Below are 14,911 nucleotides of genomic sequence, written 5' to 3' on the forward strand. Positions count from 1 at the left end.
GTTTTTGCCTGACTTCCTCTTTGTTGGGATGCATCGCTCCTGAGCTTGGAGGAGGTGATCCTTGAATATTACCCAGCTTTCTTGGGCCCCTCTTCCCTCCAGGGCTTTGTCCCATGGCACTCTACCAAGCACATCCCTGAAGAGGCCAAAGTCTGCTCTCCTGAAGTCCAGGGTAGTGAGCTTGCTGTGCGCCCTCCTCGGTGCCCTAAGGATCTTGAACCCCACCATTTTGTGGTCGCTGCAGCCCAGGCTGCCCTTGAGCTTCGCATTCCCCACCAGCCCCTCCTTGTTGGTGAGAACAAGGTCCAGCATAGCACCTCTCATTGGCTCCTCTACCACTTGGAGAAGGAAGTTATCATCGACCCTTTCCTCTCTGCTTAAATCATTCAAGTTTGGTCAACAGACAGATACCTGACAGTTTGAAAACATAGGATAAATTAATGTTAAATAAATGAAAAATAAGGTTAGAAACACGATAAAATGTCATTGAACTAACTTTTATTTGTGATAAAAACACCTTTTTAAATTCTACTTAAGATTATTGAAGAATATAGAGAGAGCACAGATGAGCACAGAGCTCATTCTCATGGGGACTCTGAAGTAAAGGTGTCTTGCCCCACAAAAGGCCTGCGTTCCTTGATGCCTACAAAGCATATAAATCTTCAGAGTGCTAAGTCTGCTCGGTATATATCATCATCAATACATATAGGAGTTAATGCAATGAACTGTGAAGTTCACTGCATAATTTGGGACTTTGCCTCTTTTTGTTGTAACAGTTTGCTGTGTTTTCTACCAAATACTGAAGACAGGTTATGAAAATTAAAAACATTTTCTAATTAGTATTTGCTGTCCATATTATATAATGTTTTTTTTAATGAGTGGTTGTGAATTTGCAATCCTCAGTGTTTCAGTTTCAAGGCACTCCGTGAGGCTCCTGCCTTCTCCCCTGTGCCCTGCTCTAGGATGTAGATGCTTTGGCTCTTTTTTCCAAGCAGACAGCTTCTCACCATGGCTAGTGCCTTTCAGATAGTCCTCAGCAGCAGCATGATGAAATGCCCTGTCTACAATTACAGACTTATGACCTTGTGCTGGGCTTGTTGCTCTGCAAGAATAAACCAGTAAAGATATTTTAATATACCTTGGGTTTTCTGCCCTCCTGAAATCACTCTTAACACTATATGCATTTTAAGGTGGAAGTGGTTTATTCTGTATGTTTATTCTGTTGGAATTCAGAGATTTTGAAATTGGTTTTTCTATTTTGAAAGACACACAAAAAATGAAGAAATAAGACATTTTATATTTATGTCTTACTCCATTTTTGGTTCTAGGTTGGTTTCTGAGTTTATTTCAGCTGGAAAGCCCTTCAGCCATGCCAGCTCCAAGATGATTCGCACAGCTGCTAAGAGCTGGGACCCAGTACTATATGCAAGCCTTGTCCTTAGCTTTGCTTTCTCCAGTAATGTTTGAAGCACGCTGACTTGGGAGACATATTTCTTTGCATTGTCCATTCTCCACATAGCTTCTCAAGTGTCAGTTCAGCCTTAGGTTTTGTGCCCCCCCTCCCCTGTGGCTGACTCAGCCAGGCTCTCCTATAGTAGTATAACCCTCTCTGACAAAGAAAGGCGTTCAGAGTGCTCCGTTCTACTGAATGATTTTGAAAATAATAGCTGGTTGTATGCAAGGCTGTTTCTCTAAAGTTGGATGCTGTTCTTCCTGACAGATGAATGAAAAAGAGTTGCTTTGCTTTTGAGTATATGCAAGCTTACGTGTAGTAACTTCTTCTATATTTCTTCAGAATGATTTGTTTTACAGATATAAATAAGAATGGTCAATAAGGGTTATGGGTAGCTCTGAAGTGAGACTAGACAGGATTTAAATCAACATGTCTGATAGCGTGTTGGAGTAAAAGATCCCCTACACGTCTGATGCTTCGATACTGGTGATGAAAAGTATAATGCAAATTTAATGTCTCCTATGTCTTCCATTCTATATGGATGCATGATACTGGTCTGCTTTTTGTTTAGGTCTAAGCTCCTTTTATTCCGAACTAATGAAAGGACTAGGTGCTGGTGGACGTCTATGGGAACTTATTGAAAGGAAGCCCCAACTTCCATTTGAAGGTGGGTCCTTGGTTTGTTATTGTTCATAGGTTGATTTTTCTCTTACTGGTCAGCAGTACTTCAGAAACAGGTGTATAATACTTAAAGGCAGTACCATCTTACATTCTTTTGGAAAAAAAGTAGATACAGTGGTAGCTCTTCTGGCTTTTCCTAACTATGAAACAGCTGATGAAGATTTCGTTTAATCAGAAGTTTTAGAAGCTGAAAATCTGGTGGGTTTTTTTTTTCTTTAATTAATTCAGAATATGTAGTAATGTTTAAATACAGTCAATAAAAATATATTGCCAGCAACACCTTATTTACAGCTTTGTTGTTTGGAAGCTAGACAACGCCCTCCAGTATTGAGTATATTTTGTATAAACAGCATTTGCCTGTCTCCATTAAAGTAGTTTAATGATCTACTTGTAGAAGATACTTTCTGTGTGAATTGTTGTTTTGTTTAATCAGCTGCATCCCACTAAGCAAAAGTCATACATGAGTTTTCACCAGCTCTGTATGTTGTTAAGAAATGCAATATAGCAGAGTCCAGATGAGCTGTCAACACTGTAGTTTCCCTCTAAGTTTTGTATGGTCCTCTAATTTAGAAACTTTTTAAGGGCTGCTGTAAGAGGAAGAGTCAGAAAAGAACATCCAACAGACCTAACATTTTTTTGAGTGAGCTCTGGCTTTAGGGAATAGAGTTTTATCTTTTGAGTTGGTTGATACAGAGGGGTTCTTTTGAAATGCTGTGCTTCAAATTTCTGTTCTGCTTTTGTCTCCCTGCACTGGAATTCCTCAAGTTCTTAATCTGATGGACACCAAGTCACAGTCTGGCCTCTGTCTCCTTTCTCTTCACAGCTGCAAGCCTGTCTGTAGGATGCTTTTCAATGTGCACAGGCTTTACATAGCCAGTGAAAAGTAACAGTATTGTCTCCAATGGATGGAGGCAGACTTAGAATACCAGCCGTTTGCCCAAAAGGTAACCACCAACTGGCTAACGAAGGGATAGCTGCACACTCTTGTCTTTAGCAATGAAGCTGGCTTAAACTTCCTGCCATGACTGACTATCCAGTGCCACGCTGCAGTTTGCTGTACCCTTCATAGACTCAGTGCGACTGTTGATTTCATCATCATTTGGATGTGATTTTTTTTTTTTAATCTGGATTATTTCAGTGGTCTTCATCTTTACAGTGGCGCCAGTGCAGAGTAAGCAGTAGTATTGGGGCAGAAGTTGTCTTTCCCACTGAAGGTATCGAATTGTTCAATTACACCAATAGTGACATCCAGAAAACAATCTTTATTTTGTAGACTGAACATAAATCGGACAAAGTTTCAGATGTCCACGTAGCATAGGCTTACAGAAAGCTCCTTCTAAGTTTCCTTTCACTATAAACTAAGTACATAGGAAAAGATATAAACCTTTGTCTCAAAAAGCAATTATAGTTGATTTCTGGCTCATCAGAAAATAAAACCAAGAGACTATTTCTCTACTGTCCAAACCCACCTGAAACATCTACTCTCTGGGCTACTTAGGTTTTATTTTCGTGGAACTGTAGCTGTTGCTGGTAACAACAGATATCTCAGGAACAAATTATAATGTCTCTTTTCCCTGTATCTAGAATCCAAACAAGAAACAAGCATAATCCTGTATATAGCTTTTAGATATTTTTACAGTAATATATAGAGGAAGGACTTGTGGTACCAGACTTCCTGTATTGCAGTAGATTTCAGTGTTTCAGGTCATGGAATAGACTGTGCAATAACTGGAACTGAGAATAAAGATAAGTAATTACTTGTTACTTTGATAATAGTAAGGATTATGCTGCTAGCACAGGATTTAGCAAATACATTTCTTTTCCCAAAGGGAGGTTTACAGAAGACCATTGTGCTTTTACCTAACAAACAAGTTACAATGTGCATGTCCATGGATTAAAGTCAAGGAAGGAGTCTGAAATTGTATGCTCTTGCCTTTGCCATTTCTACACTACTACCATTAAACTGAAAGCCTGAGAAGAGGAGGGAATCTGATAGAAAGAAAAGCAAAATAAATTATTTGCTCTAGGAACAGCAGGACTAGTGAAATTTTGATTCCTACCGATGGGTGTCTGTGTTTCCTATCCACAGTTACCTGTTTAACCAAACATGGGCGTGTGCTACCATGTGCTGTGGCTAGTTGGGGGTTACTCATGTATTGCATCTGAAAAGAATTAAGGGTTTTGAATCACATCTTTAGCATGAACAAACACTACTTGGGTGTTGCTCTGGTGCTGCCAGTTTTCACAAAACCGGTAGGAACTTCGTCAGTTAGAGAGAGTTAGAGAGTCTGTCCTTCAGGAATGCAGCACCACTGTCCACTTAGTTTGCTTTGTATGGATATGTTTAGCTGGGATTTAACAGGGCTTGAAGAAATTGTGTTTCTTTGTTTTAGCTATTTATAAGCTTTTTCTAGTACTGGTAGTCTTTTCAGATAATTGTTTAAATCAAATGCTGTGCTCGAGAGAGAAGTTGGTTTTATTTAACTTTGGCAATCATTCATTCATGATGGTTTGTTACGGTATTTCACAAACTGAGATTTTAGTTTCAGTGAACTGTTGCCTAAGAGTTATGCCTCTGATTGGTCTTTGAATACACTGTTGTCCTGAATTTATTAAATATACTTTCCACTTTAAAAAAAAAAAAAAATCTAAAAAATGGCCATTCATGGAACAAACATAGCAGCAGCTTTATTCTGGTGACAGCCTCTGCTTAAAAGCTACCCAGTTAACAGGTAGTGGAGAGGGAACTGCTCTTGTTCAAAGAGGAGGGTGTTTCAGGTGACTTTTGTGGCTCGGTGAAAGGGCGGTAAGCGATTTGCAATATTTTTCTTTTTGCATCTGTTCTATGGCAACGGGACTTTGGCTTTCAACAATGCCATTTTATTTCATTGTTCCTAATTGACAAAACTTAAATTGTTTATAATATGTTTAAAAATTCAGATAATTCTACTAGAGGTGAACATTGTTAGTTGCTAGGTATTAGCAAGATGCAAATTCTCCCTCTTGCAGGTTCACTGCTGGTGAGCAACCTGAAATTGCATTCAGGAACGAGTGGTGTACCACACTGATTCAGTCATGGCTGAAATATAACCCCTGTGGTCCTGACTTGTGGCTTGCAGTTACGCCTAGATTTAACATGGAGATAGATATTTCTGTTGGGTGTCTGTAAATCAAGTTCTAGGAGGGCTGAGCTGATTTTTGTTTCTGTTCACGTTTCTGTATTTTATTCTTTGTCATACAGAGGGAATCACATTAGGCAAAGACACATTCAGAGGTGCTTTGGAATTCAAGGATGTTGAGTTTGCATATCCAACACGTCCAGAAACATCCATTTTCAAAGATTTTAGCCTTTCCATTCCGGCTGGCTCTGTTATGGCTCTGGTTGGCCCAAGTGGTACAGGGAAATCGACTATTGTATCCCTTCTGCTGAGGCTGTATGATCCTATCTCAGGTATGTTTTGTGTGTTGCTCTCGTTCGTGACAACTGATGCTCTGCATCTCAGATACATCTTATGAACAGTCGGGGTTCCTGTGCGTGAGGTCCTGATGTGACTATTCCACTGATGCACCGTGCTTCCCTCTGGGTTGTATGGTTACCTTGTCACGATGCCTGCATAGCTTTGCATTTCTGATCCACCAGTGAGTGATTCCCCCAGGGTGGTTGTTCTCAACTGTTCTTTCCGGCTCTTTTCAGTACTTGTCAGTACACACTTGACTTTACTGTTTCTTAATTTAAGGTACTATCACTGTTGATGGCTTTGATATCCGTCAGTTAAATCCACTCTGGTTCAGGACAAAGATTGGTACAGTGAGTCAGGTAAGGAAGAAAAAAAAAATTTCTAAGTGAATGAACTAACTGTGTGTGATCAACTAGCTGTGCCTCACTTTTCTTCTTTTTAAAACTATATAATCTTGCTTCTCAGTGAAATCCCTCCATCTCACCATAACTGCTGTTGTGCATGCTTTCTTCTAAAAATAAGTATTCAGAGCTAGTCCCATTATTCTGCAGTCTTTTTTTTTTACATAATCATAGAGATTCAAAGCGTTAGCTTAGAAGAAAAGTGTGCATGTGGAGACTGGAAGGTACATTGTTGCAAATTGTATACCTATGACCATCTCTAAGTTTGCTGTGATTTGAAGAAAGTAACACGAAGCTTACCATTTAATCACATTTTGTATTAATGGCAGTTACACAATCATATTTTACACAACCATTTGAAAACTGACCTTCTGTGCCCTGTGTTGTTTCCAGGCAAACACAATTCCATTAGGAAAGCATGAAAATACAGCACTGTTAGCACTTACACTTGTAGTGCTCCTTCCCTAGCAACCCCCAAACTCTGGAAGTACAGAGAGAGATGTTCAATGGTCTCTTAAAAATAAACTATTTGACCAGTTAAAATATGCATGTTCCTTCCCTCTTCTCCCCAGATGCTTCACAGTGCAGTTAACTGTTAGGTTGATGTTCTGGTTAAAAGCATAAGGATAACTGGGTATATGTTGCATTTCAAAACATCTACTTTATGTAGTAATGCCACCAAAAGCTTTTGTGCAAAAATGATTTTCCTGTGGGCACATCAGCATTTTTATTTTTGAATGTATGTATTCCACTTGAGTTACCAGTAGGAGATTCATACTGGTATTCATACTATAGCATGACTCTTCTTTATTTTATAAACAGAGCAGACTTACCTTGTTTCAGAGATTTTCCCATTTTACATCTCTTGTCCTATCTGCCAGTCCTCTTCTCTGTTTTAAGCTTTAATATAAATTAAATGCACAAAATGCCATGAAATCTGTGTAGAGATTAAGAGAAGAATCATCATTGTTGCAAATGATGATATGTAGTAAAGTACAAAGGGAGGTTTTCTGATGTTTGGATGAATAGCTCTTTCTGAACTCTTCCTCAAATATTAGGAATTGAGGGTTATGTTACGTTTTGTCAGTTAAAAAAGCAACTTTTTTTAAATTGGTTTTCACTGCCCATTTTGGTGTTAGATTTATTTGTTCGTTTTTAATTCGATTAACTCTAGCTTACATATTCTTTTGTATGGATAGAATAGAAAGTAATGCTGTGTCTTTTAAGTGGGATTTATGTTATTTGAGATATAGACAATACATGCACGTAACTGCAGATCTACCATATTAGTTGTGTTTTTGAATTTATCAGGAACCAATTCTGTTCTCCTGTTCTATTGCTGAAAATATTGCCTATGGTGCAGAGGATCCTTCTACTGTGACTGCAGAGGAGATTCAGAAAGTTGCTGAAATAGCTAATGCTGCTAGTTTTATCAGAGATTTTCCAAAAGGGTTTGACACTGTAGTTGGAGAAAAAGGCATTTTGCTTTCAGGTACATCTTTACATTGCTTATTTTAAAAATCTTGATGCTATAGAGTGAAGTAAAAATTCTGTTATTTTTTGTTACCATTTTTTTCTCCAAGTCATAGCCTGCCATAAGTATTAAAAAAATTCCTCCTTCATCTCCACCCCCCCCCCCCCCCCCCCAAGTGCCTCATTTCTCCTCTCACAAGCAGCCCTCTAGTTACATGTGCCAATTCTGCTCAGCCCAAGCATTCAGTTAAAATTACTTCACATCTCTCTTCCTATTTCCATTTACTGAGCTTTTTCCCCTAGGTGGACAGAAGCAACGAATTGCGATTGCTCGAGCTCTGCTCAAGGTAAGCCAGTACCGAAATAGCTATTTAACTACTCAGTGGGGAGGTGGGAAGGGTTAAAAAGGAGGAGGTCTTTCAATGGGTTTAAAAAGAAAATTGTATCTCTTACATTAATGAGGACGTTTGAAAGGGCTGAGTGGTTTAACTGAAGACAATTTACTTATGTAAGTGTTTCTTCCTATCTTTCAGTCATGTTTTTCGATAGTTCTTGCCAAGACTGATGGCAAATCACTGCATAATGGCTCACTTTCATAAGACCAGGCCAAGGGTGAAGGAAGACTTTAAGAATGTGGTGCTCGTAAACTCATACATGACACTTCTGTCTCTGTGTTCAGATCTCTGTCATTCATGGGTTGATTTTTCTGGGTTGCAGCTTACTAGCACTATAGATGCCCCATCTTGGCTTTGAGGGGAGCTGGTCTGGATTTGGGACAAGACACTATTTCAGGCACAATGTTGTGTCTTTTTTTTTTTTTTTTGAGGTTTGGCATGGGTCTAGCTTTAGGGCAGGCTCTGTGCTGTGCAAATTTGAGGCGGCTTCTGAGGATCAGAAGGACAGGGAGTTTGGTTCAGGGACAGCCACGGGGCCTTGCAGGGAGGCAGTTTGGTGCTGATGCTCAGCTGGAAGTTTTGAGCCTTACTGAACCCAGCTTACATTCATGTTAAGCCGCACGGGTCTCTAGCATCCTAGCATGCCCAGTTCTGTTAGATTGCTGGGAATTTTTCATTATACCAGTTCTCTTTTACCACGAATGCTGAAAAGCTGATTGCATTTCATGTCAAGTACAGTTCATGGGAGTAGAGACTTTATTTTGGGGGGAATAAAAAAAAAATAAATGAGTAGTTGATATATATGTGATTGGGGGGTGCAGTGGAGTCCCTTCTCTTCCAGATAAAGTCTGAAGCTTTTACTGTCAACTTGATCAAGCAAGTTTGGATTATGTACAGTAATTCAGAAGAGGCTTCTTAGGGATTTGAGAGCTGGTGATTTTTTTTTTATTTTATTTTTTTATTTAATTGGGAAGAGTTCTTAAATGCTAGTTCTTAAGTACTATGTATTTCATCTGTGGGTGAAATACTCCTTGTTGGTAGGCTTTTGTTATTTTTTTTGTTACTAGACAGTTACATATAGCAGACTGACTGCAAGCAGAGGGTAGCTCAGCCGCTATGAAAGATCCACGTAAGAGCAGTAAATAGGAAATTGAACTTTTGACCACAGTGCTGCCAAGCATGCATTAAAAATCATCTCCCACCTTTAGTTTGTATCTGTCAAATAGTGATCTGGTAATAGTGTTCTTTTACTTTAGTTTGCAAAATTTCAAGATGGAAGAGTGTTGTTTCTGTTTTGTCCTCTTAGCATTTAGACTTCTTAAAAGTAATGCTCTGAATTACACTCAGTTCTTTCAATGAAATAAGTACATTTACTTGGAGTTTTAAGCTGTATGAATCCTGTTCTCTCTTGATATAAATATTCAGATCTTGTCTAATTGTTATTATAACCAATTCTACTTCCTTCTTCAGAATCCTAAAATTCTTCTGTTAGATGAAGCAACAAGGTAAGAAAGAAAATAAATAGAAACTTAGAAATTACCTATCTGTAAAACTCAAGTATGTGAGGTGTTCTCTCTTCTTTCTTTCTCCGCATGTCCTTGCACAAATTATCTAGCCCCTTCTTTTTGTGGGTAGAGAAAAATAATGTGCATTCTAGAATGTGTGAGTTGGTTAGGAGACCTGTGATAAAAGCTGTTTATGCAAAGTGGGAAGGATAGCTGGTACACTGTATTGTAATTTTTCATGGAGTTAAATTTGTAGTATGTAACTTGCTTTTTTGTATCTTTAGTTTAAACGAAGATCTTGGTGTTAAAGAGAGATGATTATACTGCAGTGTAACTTAATTTTTTCCACTGGATTAATTTAGTGTTATTTCTTCATGCATATTTTTGCATATGAGAATATGTAATGCCTATAACTTGGACGTGCGCACTAAGCATATTCACAAAACTTTCCTGCAGTTCCATTGGTTCATCTTCACCAGCAATAGCAAGGGTTTGCAGTTTTAGCAAAATAAGCCTAATGCATACAAAACTAACCTGTCTTAAAATAGCAAATATCCTCCTCTCTCCCCTCCCTGCTTCCCATTTCTTACTAGTGCTTTGGATGCTGAAAATGAGTATCTAGTGCAAGAAGCTCTGGACCGGCTGATGGAAGGGAGGACAGTCCTAATCATTGCTCATCGTCTGTCTACTATTCAGAATGCTGATTTTGTTGCAGTCCTTGGCCAGGGTAGAATTCTTGAATGTGGAAAACATGAGGAACTACTTGCAAATCCAAATGGACTTTTCAGGAAACTAATGCAGAAACAAGCTTTTCTTCAGAACAGTGATACTTTTGCATTAGATTTACAATCCAGAGAAAACGATGTATTAAAAGAAAATGTATGAGAGAATGTATGAATAATGGAAGCTTACAAACTACAAAGAGTATAACTTATGTTCCAGTTATGTAAAGTAAATGTTATATTTTTCCAAAATGTACAAAATATTCTTTTGAAACTTCAATGTGTTTAAACTTTGTATTGAAAGCTTTTTAATAATTATTGCAACTTTTTAAAATGTCTATCACATTGAGATAATTTCAGTGTGTAGATCTTTCTGCTGTGTGTTATGTTAATTGAGACCATTTAGAATCTTGTTTGCTGTAATGCACTGTGTGATGATGTGCTGCATTCTCAAGTAAGTTCAGTATTTTAAGGGTAATTAAATGACAATTTTATCATTTTCATATCATTGTCTCTTCCCTTTTCAAGGAACTTTTGCTTTCTGTGCCTGTCAGTAGTCTTAAAATGCTGGAATTCAAAAATGCGTGATACTAACAGACTCTGAAAGTTTTGTCAGTTACCATTTGTTCTGAAATGTGAAAGTTGATTATGATCACCATCTACAGCTACTGTAGAGAATTACATATGAGAACACATTTTAGAGAGCATGGAAGCATGAGTTGGAGGAAAGTTCTTTAAAAACCAAACAAACAACAAAAAGAGCAACCAAACAAAAAACCTAACTGACTTCACATAAGGACAAAGGAAGTGTATTAGTATATTAAGTCAGCACAGGAAAATCTAAAATTTGCATGCATTTTCTTCCCTTCTCTATTTTCCCAGTTCTTTAGTTTCACTTCCTTTCTAAGATGAGGTCCAAAAGAACACGCTCTTACATATGTAAGTTTTTGTCCTTTTTTTAAGGCATATCTAAGTTTTTCATTGTTACTTAAAACTTCATTCATAGAAATCCCAGGTTTTGCCTAACTACCTTATTAGGGACAACTAGTAAACTACCTTCTCAAGAACAACTAGTAAAATAATAGCATTACATTAATTTGAATAACTGCAGGAGGGTACACTTGGCAGTAAAGAGTAGGCTTCATGTTTCTAATTTAAGAATCTCTTCCAATAGACTCTCTCTAGACTTTCTGAAGATGCAAAACCCCACAAGATAATTTATAAAAGCTAGAAACTTTCCAGGTCACATTAAAACTCATCTATGCTAGGAAAACTTGTTGCTGGAAAACTTTATTGGCAATAGGTGAGATACCTAGTGCTGAGCAAGCTTAAAATGTTTACCTAATGTGCCATTAATGGCACTTTGTGGAATATAGTGAAAACGCTAAAGAGATCCCTGTGCTAAGGATTGAAAATAAAATTACATCTAGATGTAATTTTATCTTCTGATACAGTTTTACTAGAAGCAGATATTGTATTAAAGATATGCCAAAAATACCACTGACCCAATGTTTAATTTCAGTGTTGACTACTAATTATTCTCTTTATAATGTATTTAGAGTGGCTTGAACTTTAATCTTTATTCATGTAATATCTCCTTATGTGAGATGCAACGAGCCCCTTTATTCATGTGTTTACACAGGTTACAGGAATTACTTGCAGCCGAACTGAATGAATGTTTTATGTCTCTTGTTCATTAGTTGTTCTGGCAGGTGTTGCAGTCTACAGAAAAATGTGAAAAGCTATAGAAAAGCTCTAGTCCACAGAAAGGTGAATGTCTGTCATAACAGGTACATTGGATAACAGACTTTGTTCAGGTTAGAACCACTCAAAATGCTCCTTGGAACGAACCACAGACCTCAACAAGGTGAGAAAACAAAGTTTCTTAGTAATCTGCAAGTAGAAAGCTTTGCTGGACAACTTCAGATTTGTGGTTTACACACCTACAGTGTATGTGATGTGCACACATGGTGTGCTGGATACTTCCACAGCAGTGTTGGTCAACCCTGGGTATGGTTGCATTTTGAACTGTAGGAGCCCTAGTAGCTTAATGAGGAAAAAAGGTGTGAGAAAGAGAAAATTTGAAGTATTGCATTCTTTTTGTTACAAGAGTTGAAGACCTTCCTGTCTAAGGTGGAAACTGTTGGTGTATCTATAACAATCCCGATAGGCGTCTTTTGCTGAGGACCACTATTTCATGCTGCTGTCTTGTGTAGTGTGGTCCATGGGGCAAAAAGGGGCCATGCAATGTAGAAAAGGCTTAACATGAGAGTATCTGACTGCGCATCAGAAAGAAGTATAAACCAAACTTTCTTACACTCACTGACTGTATTTTCCATCGTTGCCCCCTTCAGGTTTTAGTAATAATGTATATCTGCTATTTGTTTTGTTTAAGCTACTGTTAGTAGGAAAAGGTTCAGTTCCGTGAGGGATGGTATTAACAGCTCAAAACATAGCTGTGCTGCTCTGTATTCCAAAGGCCAAAAGGTACTCAGAAATGCTTTTGATCGCAGGTAGATACAATTTAAGTCAAATCAAACTTACCCAACATTTCCTGAAGGAAAGGCCAGGCCTTATTCGGAATTGGTAGAGGTTTCAAAGTGTCCTTGTAGCAGCAAAGCTTACAAAGCTTTTTGGTACAAAGCTTTTGGGGCTTAAAGACTGTATCTTAACTGCTTTCAAAACTACCTTGCTAAATTGAATGTATTGGTTAGGGTTGAGTATTTGGAGACTTAATGAAAGGTCAGCTCTCAATGTACGCTTAATCCCTTTACTGTGTTCCTAATTAGTTTTCTGATTCTTGACAGCATGAATGTTTTCCTGAAATAAGACACTGAAAATAAAGTGTCTTGAGTAACTTTATTACTTAAACTACTTATTAAACTATTTATTTTAATGCTTAAATAGAGTACTGATCACAGCATCATCACTGCAGTGAATGATTGGCATCTCTGAAAGAACTTTCAGGTTTCAAGTAGTTGATGCAGCTTTTTGCTTTAATCTTCTGATACAGAGAGCCTCTTCTCTGTCAATACCGCAATCTTTGAAAAGGGAGCGGGTTCCAATTAGGGGAGTAATAGAAGAGAATATCCTGCCTTTGTGATCTCTGCCAATTCTGTCTTTGCATTTCCACTGCTTGACATTTTCAGCTGTCTTGAATGGGGAGAATTGTTTCCAGTTGCTTACGGGGTCTTAAACTCATGACGCAATGCTCTAATAGATTAATACTCTGACCTGTTAGGGAACTCTGTATTCAGTTAACCAATTCATGAGAATTTTGTTTGCTCTGCAGATGATGGAGTTTGCTGCTATCCCTTCAAACTAATTTTCTTTCTAAATAGGTAGGCAGCTATTTGTGGCTAGTCTACCCAAGCAGTATTTTCTACACTGTTTTTCAATCCATCGATCAATAAATAAAATCAGAAGTAAAAAGATTATCAATCCCATATATTTTGAAGTTGTGGCTCTAATGTAAATCCACTATTTCCATTCTCTTAGTTCAAGTCCCCACTAGGTCAGTATTGTCAGAATTGCCTGCTGGACATTCACCTTTTCACGTGACAAACAAATACCACACGTGTCCCAGTTCAAAAACTGGTTAAGTCTCTAACCGGTATCAGCATAAACCAGTTCTGTGTCAAAAATGAGGTTTAAGGGTTGAGTTGTATCCTCTCTCCTGAAGATGGAGCTCCTAACACAGGGCTGGGACAGCGAAAGGCAGCCGAGTAATTCCCCGAGGAAGTGTAGCAAAGTGTATACAGGATTCAATCGGCAAAAAACGACTGCTGACACTGCGTCACCTTAAATATTTTAGAAACGAGATGTGAAGGGGAGCTTTCAGTTTTTAAAATAATTTGAATGTCACCGTTCATGGGTGTTGGGAAATACGGATGGCAGCTTGAATTTTACTCAGTTTTTCCCTGTTTGCTTGTTTGTGTGTGCACTTTCTGGTTTGGTTGGTTAGTTTGTTTTTCATGATGAAACATGATGATTTAGCATCGCCACATGAAGTATAATAGAGGCGGCTACATGGAAGGATACCACATTAATGTAACAGTGTAGTGAAGCTCCACTAAATGTTCCTATTTTGCTTTTCCCATAAAATCAAAGCAAAAGGAGACGGGGTGAAGTTAAAAGGCAAAGCTCTGAAGCAGACAGGTGCCTCATACTTCACTACTGGCAGATGAAGCATCCCAAGTTTATCTCCTCTGCATTTCAGGTTCAGTCATATTGGACCACAATCCACATAGAAAGCTTAACAGCCGTAACTCTTTTTAATCAAAGAACGTATTTTTGGAAAATGATGGGAAATTTTTGAATATCCTGGTTTTAGTTAATTTTATCTTAACTCATTAGCTTCACTGATAATATACAAACAACTCAGCTTCTTCCCCAAGTAGATGGAACATACGTACCTTCTGAAAGCCTCTTCATACAAACCAATGTCGTTGACTATTTTCTTTCAGTGAGAAAATTTAGTTCCCCTTCAAGATGAAAATCTAATTCTATACCACTGAATAGCTGTAGCGCATGATTGTTATTTACCATAGATGTGAAACATACCAAGGTTTGCACGGAATATGTTTTCTCCGTGTTTTTCGTTAATTGGAAATTTAGCTAAAACAGCCATCCTCCGAAGGTCGCGACGTGCCGGCGGGCTTGAAGCGCTCTCGTTCTGCTCTCCCTCTCCGGAGAGGAAAAATCCTCTTCTGAGGGCGGCAGCAGCACTGGTGCAGCTAAGGTGGAAATCGGACAACTTCTGCGTTACCGCTTGAGCCTGTAACAACTACGATGTATTTACGAGGGCAGCCTCCCGCTGCCGG

The 14,911-nt window shown here is 38.3% G+C and overlaps 1 protein-coding gene across 1 annotated transcript in view; it reads left to right on the plus strand.

Moving 5' to 3' along the window:
- Positions 1 to 10,773, plus strand: part of ABCB10 (ATP binding cassette subfamily B member 10) — a 32,061-nt gene extending 21,288 nt beyond the window's left edge. The window contains exons 7-13 of the mRNA XM_009281780.2: positions 2,025 to 2,120; positions 5,376 to 5,585; positions 5,872 to 5,951; positions 7,305 to 7,485; positions 7,770 to 7,813; positions 9,332 to 9,366; positions 9,960 to 10,773. Of these exons, the coding sequence (XP_009280055.1) occupies positions 2,025 to 2,120; positions 5,376 to 5,585; positions 5,872 to 5,951; positions 7,305 to 7,485; positions 7,770 to 7,813; positions 9,332 to 9,366; positions 9,960 to 10,251 (938 nt within the window). The 3' untranslated portion in view covers positions 10,252 to 10,773. The remainder of the gene's footprint in view (positions 1 to 2,024; positions 2,121 to 5,375; positions 5,586 to 5,871; positions 5,952 to 7,304; positions 7,486 to 7,769; positions 7,814 to 9,331; positions 9,367 to 9,959) is intronic.
- Positions 10,774 to 14,911: the final 4,138 nt, after the last annotated feature.

The sequence above is a fragment of the Aptenodytes forsteri genome, unplaced genomic scaffold (genome assembly GCF_000699145.1).
Source record: "Aptenodytes forsteri isolate BGI_AS27 unplaced genomic scaffold, ASM69914v1 Scaffold132, whole genome shotgun sequence".
Taxonomy (NCBI): domain Eukaryota; kingdom Metazoa; phylum Chordata; class Aves; order Sphenisciformes; family Spheniscidae; genus Aptenodytes; species Aptenodytes forsteri.